The following is a 17,296-nucleotide window of genomic DNA, read 5'->3' as shown; positions in this document are numbered from 1 at the left end:
TAAAAAGACAGTTCAAAACTGCTTCATCATTGTTTTGTCTCTGGGCATTCATTACCTATGAATTCTATTGGCGTATGTATGGATTTGGTTTGTTTTTAATTAATGCTTGAATTCTGGCCCGATCAGGATTGCTTGTTCTAATTGCACCACGATGTAGGAGAATCGATAAGCTTCAGGGTCTGTAGAAACCAGCAGCTGGCTTGCTGTTGCCATGCGTTTCCTGATAGGCTACTTAAAGCTTAAGTGGCATAAGTCAATTTTGCTTGCTTGGCTCCTGTAGTGGCTGGAGGTTTCTAGCATTGTGTGTTTGTCTTGGGTGAGACTTGTTTGTTTTAGGATGCATAAATCTCCTCCAGGATTTCCTTGTTTCATCCAGAAGCACTGAAAACTGAGTTGTGGCTTAACTTTTTATGAGGCATAATGATTTACTTGATTTATCATTACTGATTTTGTTTGATTTGAAAGGATGAAGAAAGGTTGAGGGAACTGGGTTTGTTTAGCTTGGAGGAGAGAAGGCTCCAGGGAGACCTCATTGTGGCCTTCCTGTACTTGTAGGGAGCATCTAAACAGGAGGGAGAATGGCTATTTCTGAGGGTAGATAGTGATAGGACAAGGGGGAATGGTTTTAAACTGGTTTTAAAATGGTTTTAGGTTGGATATTAGGAGGAAGCTTTTCACCCAGAGGGTGGTGACGCACTGGAACAGGTTGCCCAAGGAGGCTGTGGATGCCCCATCCCTGCAGGCATTCAAGGCCAGGCTGGATGTGGCTCTGGGCAGCCTGGTCTGCTGGTTGGTGACCCTGCACATAGCAGGGAGTTGAAACTGGATGATCACATTGTGGTCCATTTCAACCCAGACCATTCTATGATTCTATGACATGTTAAAGTTCTCTGTGAAATCAATTGGATCTATACAGTTCATAACTACTTTAAAAGATATTCAGTATTGTTGTGGTATCACATGCTTGTGGGACCAAAAAAACAGCTATCTCCCTTGGAAATGAACTCTGAGAGCATCTTATAGCATATAAATTAGCTTGATATTCAGCAACATGCTTGTATTTTCTCTTCTTGTTGGTCAGGGTAGAACTATCAAATCAAATGCTATTTTGTGGTACATGTCAGGGTAGGTTTATACTCAGTGCAGTGGGATTCCAGCTTTAGAAATAATCTAACTGATCAGCTACCTGTTGCTGGGGTTTTGACTCTGGATGTTTCCACTTGCAGATCTCTAGTAATTATCAGCACTTTGGATGGACGCATTGCTGCCCTGGATCCTGAGAACAGTGGAAGAAAACAGTGGGACCTGGATGTGGGATCAGGTTCTTTGGTGTCATCCAGCCTCAGTAAACCAGAGGTAAGGCTCGATATTTCTCCTGTCTTCTGAAACAGAATTGTCAGTAATAAATTGAATGCAATTTCTTCCATATTTAATATCTATTAAATAATGCAGCAAAATTTGTATGGGCAAAGTTTGACAGCTGGTCTCAAACTTATTTTTACGAGCCTTACATCATGTTGCTGTTTCAAACTTGAGTGGGTCCTACTATTGGCAGGGTTGGTAACTATCAAACTAGATGATGTAACTGGGTTTGGGAATTGTGTGCTGGGAACAAGTTACTTGAAATTTGAATGGAACAGAAAGATCATCTGCTTTGTATTACTAGAGTATGTTTTGGCAAGTACTGTCACTTTTTTTTCCCTCTCAACAAAAGCAAAAGTCCTTGTGACTTAACAAATGAACAAAAGATTGTTTCTTACACTAGATAAGCGGGCTGCCTATGAAATAGAATGTATTAGCAATGAAATAGAATGTATTAGCAATGAAATGGAGCACTGAAGGTCACCCTGAAGGACTTAGTGCGGAAAGGTTGCATCATGTCTCGCAGATAAGCTGTAACAAGGAAATTTAGGGAGTTAAACTTCTTGTTTGAGGCCGTTTCCTCCATCAGTGGTTGTATTTCCACTGGTTTTGAATTCACTTAAGCTAGAAATCAGATGAGGTTTTCTTGCTTTTTTTTCTTCTTCCTACATCGAAATGATCCATGAGTTGATACTGAGCTCTCCTAGAATTAGGAGAAGTAAAAACACCAACTGTGAAGCGGTTTGTGGTGCTGGCAAACATGGTTGAAGTTGATAACCAGTCCTAGACCACACTTCTACGTGATGAGCAACAAAGAATGAAAGTTGAATGAGGGTTATTCAGACTGCATGAGTGTGGTCGTTGTGGCTCCTTGTGACATCTGCATGACCTCTGTTGAAAGATTTGGTTGGATGCTGTGGACATTGAAGGGTGAGAGCTAGTAATAAGAATCTCAGACTGACTGCAAAGAACTTCTTCAGAAATGTGTTCTACAGCAGAACTGAAAGGAATGTGAAGGCTATAATGAGCTCAGTAAAGAAGAGGGTGCCCATTAGGAACTGTCATCCTTCATGACTATCTTTTGTACCAGGAACTTGAAATATTGGCCTGATCCCAGTTGCTGTGAACAGTTTCAGATTAGGAACAGAAGTAGAACAACCACGTATAAAGCAAACATTTGTAACCTATATGAAGAAAATCATTTTTCATTACAAACTAAGATGTGAGTCCAGGTTCAAGATATACAAAGACACTAGGAATTCTGGCATGTATTAATGCATGAGTTTTCTTACAAATCTCTGTTTTTGTGACTAAACTGGTCAGAGTTTTGATCTTGGACTTCAGAAACTGAACGTTGATGCCTGTACAGCAGGAATTGTACTTCGTTCATGCACTATTTAGCTCATTTATCTGACTACAAGTTAGTACGTTATGGGAATCCCTAAATTACAGTTTGAGTGTTATTATGTATATTGTGTGATATGTTCAGATGGGCTTTCAAACTGTTGCATTTCTATATCTATGGCCTAAGACACTAATGGCTTTTGGCAGTTAACATGCTAACCTTTGGGAGATAACTGATAAACGTAAGTAAAAGTTCATTCTGACCTTTTAGAAGCTGTTAAGAATTATGAATGTAGGCCTTAAAAGGCCTTTATCTTTACAAACAGCCTTTTGTAAAGGCACAAAGCTTACTGAAAACTTAAGCAATGAACATTCCACATTAGCTACACTAAAATGTTTCAGTATTTAAGCATTAGTATTCAGATGAAAGATTTTGTTGTGAATCTAGGGTCCACTTGATGGAATAGTTGGCTTCATTAGTGTTGTTGGGACATCTCTATTTTGAGTCAGTATATTAAATTCCCTGAGGTCTCGGGGTTTGTCCTCTCTCCACTTGAGTGTTTCTATTCTGATTGGGCACGTGGCATGATTTACTCAAAGTAATTACTGAAGCTTTTTCTTCCTCTTCCAACATTGTGGAGGTAGAAAGCTCTCTCCATTTACTACCATGGTATTATTCTCCATGTAAAATAGCATAATTATATACATTGTTTATCTACATCTTGCTAGGAACGGCACTTGGCAAATTCCTTTGTGTTACATTTGGAGTGTTACTGTGTTCCTTCAGAATGAGGAGAGTGTGTGCTGCTGTGTCTTGGTTCTTGTTGACTCTTCTAAAACTTTCATCTATTTTGGGTGAGAGCACAATGAATTCCAAGTCCTGCTGCCAAAGGATCAAATCCATTTCTAAATGTGCTTCAAGAAAAGACATGAAGAATTCAAACTCATATTGTTTAATAAAACGGTAGTTACTGCCTTTGCCTAATTGCAAAGTGTTAACTTGTCTATTTGGAGCTTGTGTGTTAATTAGGAAAGCGAGAGAGTAAGATTTCAAATGTTCCAGCAGCTCTGTCAAACACTTCAGATCTTCAAACTACTTCTTAAGACGCTGACAAAAAGAGTCGTTCATCATTTGTCATGTGAACAGATACATTAGAAAGGAAAGTCTGCTGAACTACTGATTGTTTGTCTGGGTAACTAAAATAGTAAAATCCTTTCTGTCTCAAAGTTCCAATGTACACAACCATGGTCAGTGTGCCAATGCTGAGAGTGTATGAGGTTGCTTTTCAGCCTCATGCATCAAGACTTCAGCACTTTGTTTCCGTAGCCACTGCTAAAATGAAAAGCCATTGTCTCAAAGCTGCGTATTGTACCATCAAGATCTGACATTACCTGCACCTAAAGATTGCTTGCTGAAGTTCATGGTGAAGCCATTAAAACTTACCTTTTCCACAAGTGAACTTACTTTGAATGAAAAACATTTACTCCTTAAACTTTTTAGTGTATACACCATCTGTAGTCAGAATACATTTTGGAGCGTTGACCTGTTAAAATTAGAGCTGCTTCTCAAGCAATGGAAGCGGTTTATAACACATTGTTATGAGACTGTTGTCATGTACTAACAAGGGCAATGTGTTCTCTTATTTGCATAGCTTCATACTGAATTGCTTAATGGGATTCTGTCTTTCTTTCATGTGTTATCTATTACACAAGGTGAATTAGTGTAAGCTTGGCAGCATATTCAAATGACCAGCTGGTAGAGGTGAGCGTGACAAGGGGACGCTGGAAAAGGGGTGGTAGGAGGCAGGCTGAAAGGTGGATCATCTATAAAGATTCTGCCATGGAAAAGCTGGTAGCTTTTCTTCTGGTGTGTTAAGAAAAAAACAAGTAGCATACTCCATTGTGATGATGTGAGAGTAACAGCTTAAAGTTTCACGACTGACTTGTTTTTTCTTTGCTGTCAGGAATACTGCAGGGAGTTCAGCCCGGCAGAGTGGCACAAATTGTACTTTCCATGGTCCAGGTAGAGGGTATATGGGAATATACTCAATAAAAGTAACTGCCTTGGCCATAATTCTGTTGTTACAGACTAATCCCCAAGTAAGAACTGTATATTTTTCTTATTAGAGAGACTCGTGATTATGGAACAAAAAGCATTTTAGTCCATGCATGGACATGACACTGTAGGTGCATAAACATGCCACCGTACACTGGAAAAAAAGAAGTGATGGGTTTATATATTATAGCGATATTCATCAACACTCTTATCACTAGAAGTTCATGGTGTAACCACACAAAATAAGACTTGCTATAAACTCAAGGAACTGTGAGATCTTTTTTTGGGCCTAAAAGTGGCAGGTTGTTTTGTTATGTTTTTTTTGAGGGATATTCTGAGAATTCCTGCAATGAAATGCAGAGATTCAATAAAAGTTTTATACATACTGAAGTCAGCATGAAGCTATTTGTATTGTATGCAAAGTGGATCTATAGATATTCTCAGCAGTTTGGTCCTTTTTTCTCCTTTGGAGAGGACAAGGCTGCTGCTTAGAGCAGGCAGTTGTGGAACAATTTCAAGGTCTCCAAAGCTCTGCTGGAAACAGGATTTAATGTGCAATAGAAATGTTTTGGGATTATTATTAATAGTTTTAACTGTGTCATAAACACTGTAGAATTTTCAATGCTTTGGTTCTCCAAAAGCAAAGGAATGAGGATTTTTGCTGCAAAGCCGGTTGCTTTCAGGTGCCAACTGCCTGGACTTTGCAGCACGTTGAATAAAGCATCTGCTGCACCCAGTTCTGGACAAAGAAGGGATGTGAGTTACCCTGGCTTGTTTTGAGAACATGGGAGAAGATTCAGCCTCACTCATCCTTTGGCCTCCTACAGAAGACATTGCCAAACCTACAGTGCAGCTGGTCAGGGCAAGGCAAGAGGTCAGCATGCCCTCTGGGTTCCTGGCTTGTGATGTCTGGATTCTCTTCTGTGTGCCTTCATAGAGGTTGGGGGTGGGTGAATAATTTAACTGTCTCTTTGAAAGAGGAATCTTGTGACATCAGCTGCAGGAAAATCACACCCATCACTTACAGCACCCCTGCAGCAGCGTTTTATTAACCTGAATTAAAATGAGGCTTTTTTGTTTGGCCCGTCGTTTTCTAGTTTAGTTAGTTTTCAATTAAGTCACTGTCTGTAAATATCATCCAATGAAAAGCTGAGATGTGTTTTTTGGGTATGGGTGGGGAATATTTCAGGCTGTCAGTCATGCAGTCATGTTTGTTCGAGTGCTTTCACTTAAAGGGTTATTATAGCAGCTTTTGACTACAGTGCTGAATATTCTGAATTTCTATCAAACCTGTACAAATCTTCCCTGATGCTCCTAGCAGTCACTGGGTAGAATAAAAGGAGATATGTTTCAATCTACACAGAGCACTGAGAAAATGGCTGTCTCGGCTCTGGCTTTTTGCTTACAAGGAAGTTGCTCTGCCTGGCTCAATAGGGTTAATCTTAACTTTTAATGTATTTGTGCATTTTAAAACATCTGGCACAGGACACGTCAGCAACAGAAGCAATCTGTTCTGCTTAGCACTTGGCTTTGTGCACAGTTCATGCTGCTTGCAGGAGCAAATGCTGTGTAGTGAGGTCTGTCTACCATCCGCAGAGAAGAAGTTGGACCTTTTGTGCTTCAGAGCATGAGAAGAAAAACTCTCAAAAGCCAAACTTTACACTAGAAAGGGTAGAATAAAAATGTTTAAAACTTCTAGTGATGCTGCAAAATTGTTTTCCAGCTGTTTTATGTTGCAAACAGGTGCAAAGCTCCAGACTGTCACTCAGTTCAAGTAGACAGAGTGTGTAAACTGATTGACTCGTTACTCAGGCAAGTAACTTGGAGAAGTCCTATTTCCTAACAGGTAAAGTGATGTACTTTTAGTTGTCTGGATGTGCATATTAGTAGAGTTCCTCGTGTCCTGTAGTTCTTCCTTATCTTTGTATACTACCACGGTAGATACAGGACCACCAAATGCTCCAGTTGCTGGAGGTATCATTCCTCTGGTGGAAGGCATACGCTAGTTCTCCATCATACATCTTGCCTGTAATAGAAATGGAATTAAACTGTACTGAACGAAACACAAGATGTGGGGATTGATAATGACAACATTGTTGTGGGCTAGAGGTGACTGTTTTATAACCGAATATTGTGTGGTAAGAGGTCCTGTGTCAGGTTATCAGCTGCCATCTCTATTCCTCTGCAGGGGAAGGAAATGCGATCCTGTGCTGCTTGAGGGCAGAGAGAGATATTAGAGTCTTAAATGGTCCTGGAAAAGCTCATAATGAATGAGAAGTGAGTGTCCAGAATTGTACTTCAAAGGAAGATAAATTCTAATTGCAATTGAGACAGAAAAGGCTTATTAGGGCTATCAAGGGGAGTGGAGCCTGTGTTTTACAAGAAGAGAATAGATGTGACTGCTCTTTAACTACAGGGATGTATTATGATTACTGAGGACCCAGACAGTTCTTTTTATTTAGCTGGCAACATGCAAGGTGCACTTGGCAATAAAGCCATGAATGCTTTGCAGCCTTGCTGCCTGCTTGCTGAGTGTAGATTTTAACTGCTTTCTGGGTGAAACTAAAATTCATCTGACAGTCATTTTACTAATATTTAGTGGACAAAATATCATTAGCGAATAGTTTTTAAGTAGCTGCATGGCTGGAAGTTGTGCTGTTGTAGGAATTTGTTAAGGGGAATCACTAATTGACACTTGAGTGAAATAAAGGGTTAATGTGCTGCTGCAGCATGTGTTTTGGTTGGGTGACAAGTAGTTCTGTTGCTTAGACCAGTGGCCTTGTGCTGTTTTGCTAAATACATCTTCAAAGACAATAATCTGAGTTTAATGACTCGTACAATTAAAAAATAAAGGGCTTCCTGTAACAGCAGCTTGGTGGCTTTGTTGCTTATGCTTCAAGTAGTTCAAGATGAAGCTCTGATAAAGTGCTGACATGCGTCTCTAACTTGTGCTGTGACAGTGTCTATGGGGGGAGGGGATGCAACAGCTTCCAATAGGGGGCACGTGGGGAGCTGGACTAACAAGGTATTGTGGCTGGTGTGATATCAGAGCACTCAGCCCTAATTCTCACAAGTGATGCTCTTCCTTGAGCACTGCCAGCCAAGTTTTTCCTCTAACAGTCATTCTGGGTTAATGGTTATGGCCAACTTTCATCTGTTATGCTGACAGACGTGGTCAAAATGCATTGCAGCAAATCTTGGGAGGGTCTTTTATCATCATCTTGCTGTCTCTGTTTAGTTATCTTTTTAGTAGCCTGTAATTTAATTACGTATGGTACACTGCATGTTTTGTATTGGCTGTTAAGCAGCTCCAGCGTTTTCTGTTTTGAAATGGGTTGGCTCTAGTGATGCTTAGGCAAATTCTCATTTCAGAACAGAATGAAGGACTTTATTGCATTTTGGGCAGTTAGGCTCCAGGTATCTCAGTGGTTTATTCTGCCCCACACGGCTTTCAAACTTCTGGCCTGTAACTTTATCTGTAAAAGGAAGTGCTTGTTTCAAGCATTAAGCACTTCAGACAGTTCAGCAAATCATTCTTCTAACAGCGCAGCTGCTGCTATCCCATTTCCAGATATCTGAACTTTACCCTCCACGCACAGGCAACTTTGTTAATCTTTCTCTCAGAATCGCTGCATGTTTCATGCTTTCTGTCCTCTAACTTCGCTACAGCCTTTGTGTTCTTGAAGGTGAAGGATACATTTGCAGTTTTCTGTTGTTCTCCTTTATTGGGATCTCTTTTTCTCATTGGAATTGCTCTGTGACTCAGTCTTTCCCCAACCCTGGGACTTTGTGTCGTTATCTAAAAGGCCACCTTGTCCAGGTAGGGCCAGGGAAGAAGCACAGCTGGCCTGCCAGAGATCAGCTTAAATCTTGGACTGCTGAAGTGATGTGGGTTGGTGTTATTGCTTGTGTTTCCCATCTCTTTAGAGAAGCATCTTTCTTAGCTTCCTACTGATGCTGTAGGAGCTCATATAGTGATAGGACAAGGGGGAATGGTTTTAAATTGAAACAGGTGAGGTTTAGATTAGATCTTAGGAGGAGGTTTTTCACCCAGATGCACAGGTGACGCACTGGAACAGGTTGCCCAAGGAGGCTGTGGATGCCCCATCCCTGCAGGCATTCAAGGCCAGGCTGGATGTGGCTCTGGGCAGCCTGGGCTGCTGGTTGGTGACCCTGCACACAGCAGGGGGTTGAAACTGGATGATCATTGCGACCCTTTTCAATCCAGGCCATTCGATAGTAATCCTGCATGTGGAAGGGGAGTTAAAACATCTTCAGACATCCCAGTACTGGAACAATACCAATTTTGACACAATGACTAATGAGCTTCCATACAGTGCCTGTTTCTGTAGATGGAAGATGTTCGGGATAAGTTTCATTTTTCTCACTGACCTTTTCCTTTACATGCTGTTGGTTTTAGTGACCTCAGGGGTGGACTCAGTAACATCAGCTCCAATATGCTTTAGGAAGGACCACTCTGAACTTCCAGAATACTACTGAAGTCTTTTCTTTTTAATAAAGCTTCGTGTTAAAGAGGGGGGATGGAATAATGTCAAAATAAAATCTTTCTTAGAGCACTGTGTGTTTTTTATTATTAAGGAGAACAGTTTTTAAAAGTCTGTTACCATGGCAGCAAAGCAGGCTGGCATCTCTGCAGTCAAAATCCCAAGCTTTGTTTGACTGTGATTAAAGTAATAGTGTTATTTTAGTTTGCTGCTCTTTAGAAGAGGGGCCTGATTGCACAACACAGCGTTGGAGAACTGATCTCTTTTGAAGCCAAGGCGGTCTAGTTAACATGCTGCAGTTCCTGTTTGACTGCATGGCTGCTCAAGGAAGGGCAGAGGACAGAGTAGCAATGATTCTTTTGATGGCCGACTTGTGCCAAACACAATACCATGGCCCTGGTGCTGGCAAGGAGTGTTTTAACTTTCAAACTGCTCTGCTGCTGTCATATATTACTGTTAACACTGCTCAGTGTACAAATCACTTTTATAAGCTGCCAGGGTCCTGACACTTGATCAGGTTTTAAGATCTGAAATGTAGAATTGTGCTGGAGGTACTAAGTACAGTCATTTAATAAAGTTGTTGCTTTGAGGATGGGCAGGGTTGGAAAAGAAGTTTCCAGCTTCCCTGCAATTCATTCAGACACAGGATTATTGTGTTGTTTCTGCTCTGTGGTTGTATTCTGCACTAATCATACATGAAACACAGGAGCTTGAAAGTTAAGTCCATAATATTTTCTAACCAATGAAAGATGAAACAGACGCTACTAGGTAGTGGAGTGTAAGGCATAGTGGAGAAAGCAGAAAAAAATCTATTGAATTAAGCCTTATTTCATCTGGTTCTTAATATGGGTAGAAGCAGGGGAACAAATTTGGACACTTCACAGGTCCTGTGAACTCCTGGGTGAGCCACGGTTATAAAAGTCATCCTGAGGTTTTAAAATCATACATGCTCACTAATTCTATTCAAAGCTGGGGTGCCTTTTCACTGTATCACTATCTGATTGAGGTGAAGCATACTTATTCAACTGCTCTGATGTGCTGCTTGGGCATAGGCTGGCTTCTTCAGAGCAGGAATGTCTGTCTCCACAGGCTGCAGCAGCAAATACTGATATATCAGAGTTCAGGTGTGATCTTTCTCAGTGCGTTGGTCTAGAAGATGTTTTCAGTGTGTATGCCATCTAATAGGATGCTGCTAGGAACAGGTACGTGCTTTGTAAGCGGCTGCTATGCAGAAAGAGGTAGTTTGAAGGAAAGCATGTCCTTATTCTAGCTGGTCCTTTCACACCAGCGTATTTCTGTTTGAATAGGCTTTGCCTGTTAGTAATGCTGTTGTCTTTGTGTACCCAGTGCTTCAGCTACCAGCAGAGATTATGAAGGGAAAATGTTCAACAGCCATCCTGAAATCCAAGCTGAGGAGCAGAAATAAGTTTTCCTCTTGGAAGAAAGGATTAAACCAGTGTATCTGTGCAGATACTTCCCAGCATTCATATCAAGAAGATAGACAATAAATCAGTTCCGGACAAACCTGAGTTAGGTGCATTGTAAGGCCATGCTCTGTGTGTGACCTAAAAATCTGTAGAAGCTTGGTTTAGAGGTATCCCTACTGTAAGTGCCTACAGTTTCTTTTTATACACGGAATGTGAAGCAATTCCTTTTTCTTTCCTCGATTTGTGTAGGTTCTTGTTTCCAGCCTTTATAATGAAATTGCTAAGATCGTCTCTTAATATGTTCCCCAGATGAATTTTAAAGGAGTTTAAAAGACACAGTTCTCACTGAAGCAGCTCTAAGAGGACACCTGATGTTGGCTTTGATCTTGTTTGTTACAGTAATCTTACTGTAGATGCAATCACAGAGGCAAAGAATCGGTACCTTTATTTGAGATCATGTCACTTAGTTAATTAGTAACTGCAGTGAAGCTCTTAGAGCAGTGATAGTTTATGATTAGAATAAGGTTTGAGATCCACAAACTGAAGTGTTAGAAAAACAAATGCACTCTGCTTCTTATCCTAAGGAAGGTACTTTACCTCTGATGAGTTATTCCCTTGGACTTGCTGGGAAGTCTGGCACGTCTGATAGCAGTACTGACTGTTTTGGCATCATGTTTTTTCAGATGTCTGCATGTGAACACCCTTTATTAATACGGTAAGGATGGTTGGGTATGGCAATGAATGTTACACTTGCTGTTCAACACCTCGTGGAAGCTTTTTGATCTCTGTTTACACGACTTATGTTTTTTATCCTTACAATAAATCAAGCAGCTTTATCATTGCGCCGGTTCAACCTGGCATGGGAGCTCTTGTGCAGCGCCCTCCTTTCCAGTAAAAAGTCTAGACAGCAAATTCCCTGGTAGCGTATGCCATTTCGGATCGTTATGCCTTTTTGCTTTTTTGTGAAGGCTTTTTAGTAACTGCATTACCTCACCCGTCGGCTTGGAGATTGAGCAGCCTGCGTTGCTGATAGGCCTGCAGCACCCTGCGCTGAGCCAATGGTACAACTTCAGCTTCAAACTCTTAATGAGCAAAAAAGAGCAGCGTCTAGTTTAGGGCTCGATAGTTAATGTGGGCTTTTTTTCTTTTTTCTTTTTTTTTTTTTTTTTTAAGTGTTACTTCTGAAAGACAAGCTACTTAACAATTATGTGCCATATTGCTGACCAGTGAAGCTGAACAAATAGCTATTTACATTGACAGATCAGAGGAATGTGTAAGTGCATCGTGGTAACCTACATTTTCTGTGCCAAGAGATTTGCAGCTGACTGCCTGGGTGACTCACTCCTTGGATTAGGAGATGAGGTAATGCTTTTGAGATACAGGGTGATGTCATTCCTTTACCTGAGCTGCATGCCGATGCTAGTTGCTATACTTTCAAGGAAAGTCCCTTTGCTGATTCTGATTTACTAGAGCTGTATAACTCCGAGGAACTGATATTGTTTCTGTGCTCTGCATGTAAAACCACATTTGTGTGTCCACAGATGCCCTTTTGTTGTATGGATATATCTGCACCTGCAAATGTACACATTCGCATACCTGTTCCTTTACTCAAATAAAGCTGTTTTAGTGATAAAGGAGCTTTGTGTAATCAGGTACAATCCCCCACTCCTGCCATGTCACACGTTCCCATTTATAGGAAGATTCATCTTAGAGGGTGAATTTGTTCTTGCTTTTGTTATTCCACTTGGAGCTTTCTATGAAATACCTTGTTTGTGATGGATGGTAACTGAAATGTCTACTTACACTTATCCATGGTCAGTTTAACCCCATCTATTCCTCCTCTCTTTGTCCTTCAGTACTGTGGCTCTTTCTGCTGCCTGTGCTTGCTGCCCTGATGCATTCACCACCAGCAGCAGCTGTGTCTTTTCTCAGCCTTTATTTCCAATGTCACACAGGACATGCTGCTCCCATGGGCACATTCCCAAGGTTGGGAGCACGGGCAGGTGATCAGAGCTAACCAGAGCAGTCTCATCTGTTGTCTGAGGCTGCTGAGGACCGAGGCTGTAACAGATGAACAGCTACCATTGGAAAATTTCTGAAGGCAAACAAGGCATGACCTGATTAGATTCATATCTTGGGAGTGGTACAAGCAGGTGTTGCTTAGTGAGCTTATTTTATACTGGGGATTTGGGTGTTGTTGTTCCCATAAATGGCCAATGGTTTTTTTTTTTTGCTAGCTTGAGGAAAATTTTCCCCACGTTACTGCTGAGAAGAAGAGAGTTGAGAAGAGAGCTTCAAGATGAGTGAAATGCTCAGGGTGCCATGCATCCTGCTGTGCCCATAACTCACAGGGTTAACTGAGAGCCTCCCTTGCTCAGAAAAGACTCCTGGCTTTGCAAAGTGATGGCAAGGTGCTCTGAATATACCAAGCCACACAGCCCCTGCTGTTGTGACTTCCAGGGAGAATATCTGGAAGTCTGAACCCACAAGTAGCTGTCTGGCTGCCAGCAGTGTGTGTGTAGCTTGGCTAGGCTATATGAATTTGGCTGGCTGGTGGCCTGGCTGAATTTCTCCTGGCTCCAGCTTGAAGTCAGTCTCAGGTCCTTACTGATGTTTTGCATATCTTGTGAGGTGAAGGTGTGTGTAGCTGGTCTGCAGGAAAACAAAGTAGTAGCACAATGTTGCTGATCCAGAAGACAGACTGGGACTGCTCACAGACACCTCGATGGCATAACAGGCTGATTTGCCTGACTGGGGCTCTGTGTGCTGCAACAGTGCTACAGGGGCTGCTTTAGCTTTTGGTTGGTTGGAAAGTTGACTATGAAATGACCGGCATCTGTTATTCATTCTTTTTTCTTTCATATGGAATATCTCCTATTGCTGGAGATAAAGCACAGCTCTCCAAACTACATGCAGGTAACTGAACCGGGTGCAGAAGGAAGCCTTATGGATTAATGCAGTACTGCACAGGCTAAAAGTTTTGATCATTATTATGTGCTTCTGAAGGACTACATTACAAAACCATTTTTTAATACCACTTTTTAGTGCTGAATATTGTAACAAAATACTCCAGCATGGCTAAGTCTATAACTTTGGCACAAGCTTTCTTTTGTTGTTAAAAAGTGTTTTCCACAATCTGCAGGTCTTTGTTTCTAAAGATCACAAGGCTTCTCTTGCATATGAACGTTTATATAAACCTTTTGTTTGCTCTATTTCTCCACTAATCATGTGATTTCTACAAATAACCCCCTGCACAAATGTTTGCTTTTCATTGTTTTATTCCTGTGCACATATACAGTCATGTGTATGTGTCCTCCCCCCCCCCTTCCTTGGTAAGCCATACTGCTGCATGTCTGGTGGATCACAGCTCTCACAGTGTCTCCTCCAGTATGTTTTGGTCTTTTTTAATCATAATGTAAATATCCGGGAGGAAAATACATACATCATTTTGTTTTATAAAAAAACAAAAACCAAAACAAAAAGAATCCCACTGCTATTCATGGGGTTATTTTTATCATCTCTTCAATTACATGTTGTATTCCTGAGAAGGATTCTCAGTCATCATGAAGCTTTTCAGAGCCAGGTCTTTGATCCCTTAGGGACCTTAGGTGCAGTCACCAGCATTATCAGGTAATGCCCCTAAACCTCTTCTCTGAATGAGGTGTATCCAAGCGCTGCAGGAAAAGAGGTCAGTCGCAATGTGCGCATCGACAAGATCGTTCTTTTCCTCCCTCTTTATGTGAATCTCAACTTTGCTCGTGCTGTTTGCTCTTGTACAACCCACTTAAAATAAGAAGTCTCATGTTAGAGAGCATTTCAATCATGCAGAAGGTGTAACATCAGAACTTACATTAGTTCCAAGCAGAAAACTCCTGGGTCACATGTGTTTCCTTTGAAGTGACTAATATACATGTACCGAAAGTAGTCTTTAATATGTGTAAGGGATCTGAATATAATGCAGTTATTGTAGGGTACTGCCCAAATGGACAGAAGGTCTGAAAAAGCATTAAAATCTTCCATGTTAATCCATATCCTCAAAAGCTAAGATTAGAGGGATTACGGTTTCTCTCTTCTTGATGGGCGCAGCCACCGTGGCTCCACAGTATTAGTTATGGTCTATCATGCTGATAATGAGTTTCTTAATAAGTCCCTTAGTACTCATTGACAATGAGTCATGCTTCCGAGTGAGAATCTCCTTGAATATCTGTGTAATGGATGAAACTGGATCCCAGTGAAGAACGTTTGACCTATTGTGTGTTTTAAGAAGAATCAGAATTTGAAAGGAACTGTATGTAAGCATAAGACTTTCTAGGGAGGAGAAGTTGGATTTAACTGTTTTAAAAGCCAGAAACGAAATGTAAGGTCTGTCAATGGTAATTGCTCTGTCTGCTTTAAAGGAGGGTGGCTATTCTGGTGTAGTCATCAGTTGTAGAAGGGCACTCATACAGCCCCATCTTTGCTTTTAGAACAGAATATAGTTGTCTGATCTGGAGAGAATGCTCAGTTCTGTATTTACTACGACATTCACTCTGGGGAAGGGCATAGAAATTTACAGCTTTACCTAGAATGCCGCTGTCTTGAAACAGTCACAATAACGTGCTTAGTCTTCAGCCACTGACTGACTATTAAGTATAAATCACTGTACTTGTTCATGCTATGCTTCATTTTGCATCTGTGTATGTTTTGCTAGAAGTAGTAGCTTATATTCTGCTGTCTCGTTTTAGGTATTTGGAAATAAGATGATAATTCCTTCCTTGGATGGAGACCTTTTCCAGTGGGATCGAGATCGAGAGAGCATGGAAGCAGTTCCTTTCACAGTTGAATCTCTTCTCGAGTCATCCTACAAACTGGGCGAGGATGTTGTCTTAGTTGGGGGGAAGTCTTTAACAAGCTACGGGCTGAGCTCCTACTCAGGGAAGGTAAGAGCCTTTAAAGTTGTCTTGTGTATCTCAAATTTGTGTGCCTTATGTTTCTAATACTATCTTGCAAGTAGATTGTTCTTAAGATTTAAGCTGCGCTGCAGTTCTGGAGTATGATTGCACAGCATCAAAGAGCAGAATCCAGATTTCTTGGGAAACAAATAAAACAGGCTGGAGTAAGACTTGGCAGCTGGTGCAGTTAAATGACACTGCTGGGAGCATCAGTGCAGTGTTGTCTAGTGTGTGAGCTTCTGCTCTCTCCCTTGTGCTGCCTCTGTCACTTGCCATTTGCTGAGCAGAATCAATTTGCTAACCTAAGAGAAAACTCTTTGCTTTTTATTGGATTACTTTTGTGCTGAGTTAGCAAATTCAGAGCAAGGGGAAGAAATGACCCCTTTCTGCCGAATTGGAAGATGAGTTCAGCTTTATTATGTGTCTCTGCCTGGAACAGCCTTCACAGTTCAGCTTACTGAACATCAAATAAAGTTTTAGGTGATACATTTTTCACACTTAAAGATTTAATTTTTTCTCGACTAGCAAAGAGTGTCTGGTTGAAAACAAGAAAAGCATTCAATGTACATGAACTTCTGAGTTTTGTTCTTGTTGCCATTAAGTTTACTCTACCTTAGAAATCCTCCTTAACTTTTAACCTCATGCAGAATTTAAATTGAAAACTACTTTCTATCTGAGTGGTTCAGAAAGTGTGTTTTTTTCCTGAAATCTTCTGGTTGAATGTCGTATACGTCTAAAAAACAGAAGGGAAAAAAGGGATAAAATACAGGAATTGATTGCATTGAGTCCTAGACTTGACAACCTTTCCAGGGTTGAAAAGGACCACAATGATCATCCAGTTCCAACCCCCTGCTGTGTGCAGGGTCGCCAGCCACCAGACCAGGCTGCCCAGAGCCACATCCAGCCTGGCCTTGAATGTATCCAGGGATGGGGCATCCACAGCCTCCTTGGGCAACCTGTTCCAGTGCATCACCACCCTCTGGGTGAAAAACTTCCTCCTAATACCTAACCTAAACCTGTTTCAGTTTAAAACCATTCCCCCTTGTCCTATCACTATCCACCTTTATAAACAATCATTCCCCCTCCTGTTGGATCTTGAGGTTATTCACATTTCCATGCTGTGAGTCTCTTGCCTTGTCCCTTAGGTGAAGTACATCTGCTCGGCTGTGGGCTGTCGCCGGTGGGATGATGATGAGGCAGAACAGGAGGACACTCTCCTTTTACGCCGAACTCAGAAAACAGTACGTGCTGTTGGACCACGCAGTGGTAATGAGAAGTGAGTATTATAGTTACAGAGGTTTTAATTTGTAACACTTTAAGTATTTGACCTTTTTACTCTCAGTAGGAAAGGAATTGCATGAGGGAGTTGGGACTGTTAACCAAAGGAATGTCACGGACTTATTTAGCTCCTAACTCTTCCGGTTTTGAATGTTTCTGAAAAAAAAAAAAAAGCTCTCTAATTTCAGTTTTAGACCATTGGAAAAAATACTTGTCCATATTTATTTCCTCTAAGTCAAATGATGGTGACTTTTCTTGTCCTTGTATACCTTGAAAGTCTGTCTCTACTGCACAAGGCAAGTGTCTCCATTGTTTGTTCCAGCTGATCACTTGGTATAGGAGGATATACCTTGAAAGCCTTCTGTGATATTTTTGATTCTCTTTATCTACTCA

At 41.1% G+C, this 17,296-nt stretch overlaps 1 protein-coding gene across 3 annotated transcripts in view; it reads left to right on the top strand.

The window, feature by feature from the left end:
- The window catches only part of EIF2AK3 (eukaryotic translation initiation factor 2 alpha kinase 3), a 36,471-nt gene that overhangs the window by 4,937 nt on the left and 14,238 nt on the right, over window positions 1–17,296 (top strand). For 2 of the 3 annotated variants that reach the window (XM_015862788.3, XM_085545862.1), the window contains exons 2-4: window positions 1,227–1,356; window positions 15,419–15,613; window positions 16,771–16,901. In XM_015862788.3, coding sequence (XP_015718274.2) covers window positions 1,227–1,356; window positions 15,419–15,613; window positions 16,771–16,901 — 456 coding nt within the window. Of the gene's footprint in view, window positions 1–1,226; window positions 1,357–11,948; window positions 12,057–15,418; window positions 15,614–16,770; window positions 16,902–17,296 lie in introns of those variants that run through there. The other variant, XM_085545861.1, reaches the window with a different exon arrangement.

The sequence above is a fragment of the Coturnix japonica genome, chromosome 4 (assembly GCF_054131305.1).
Source record: "Coturnix japonica strain WE chromosome 4, WE-NBRP24, whole genome shotgun sequence".
Taxonomy (NCBI): domain Eukaryota; kingdom Metazoa; phylum Chordata; class Aves; order Galliformes; family Phasianidae; genus Coturnix; species Coturnix japonica.
This window is presented reverse-complemented; position numbering and strand designations above follow the sequence as displayed.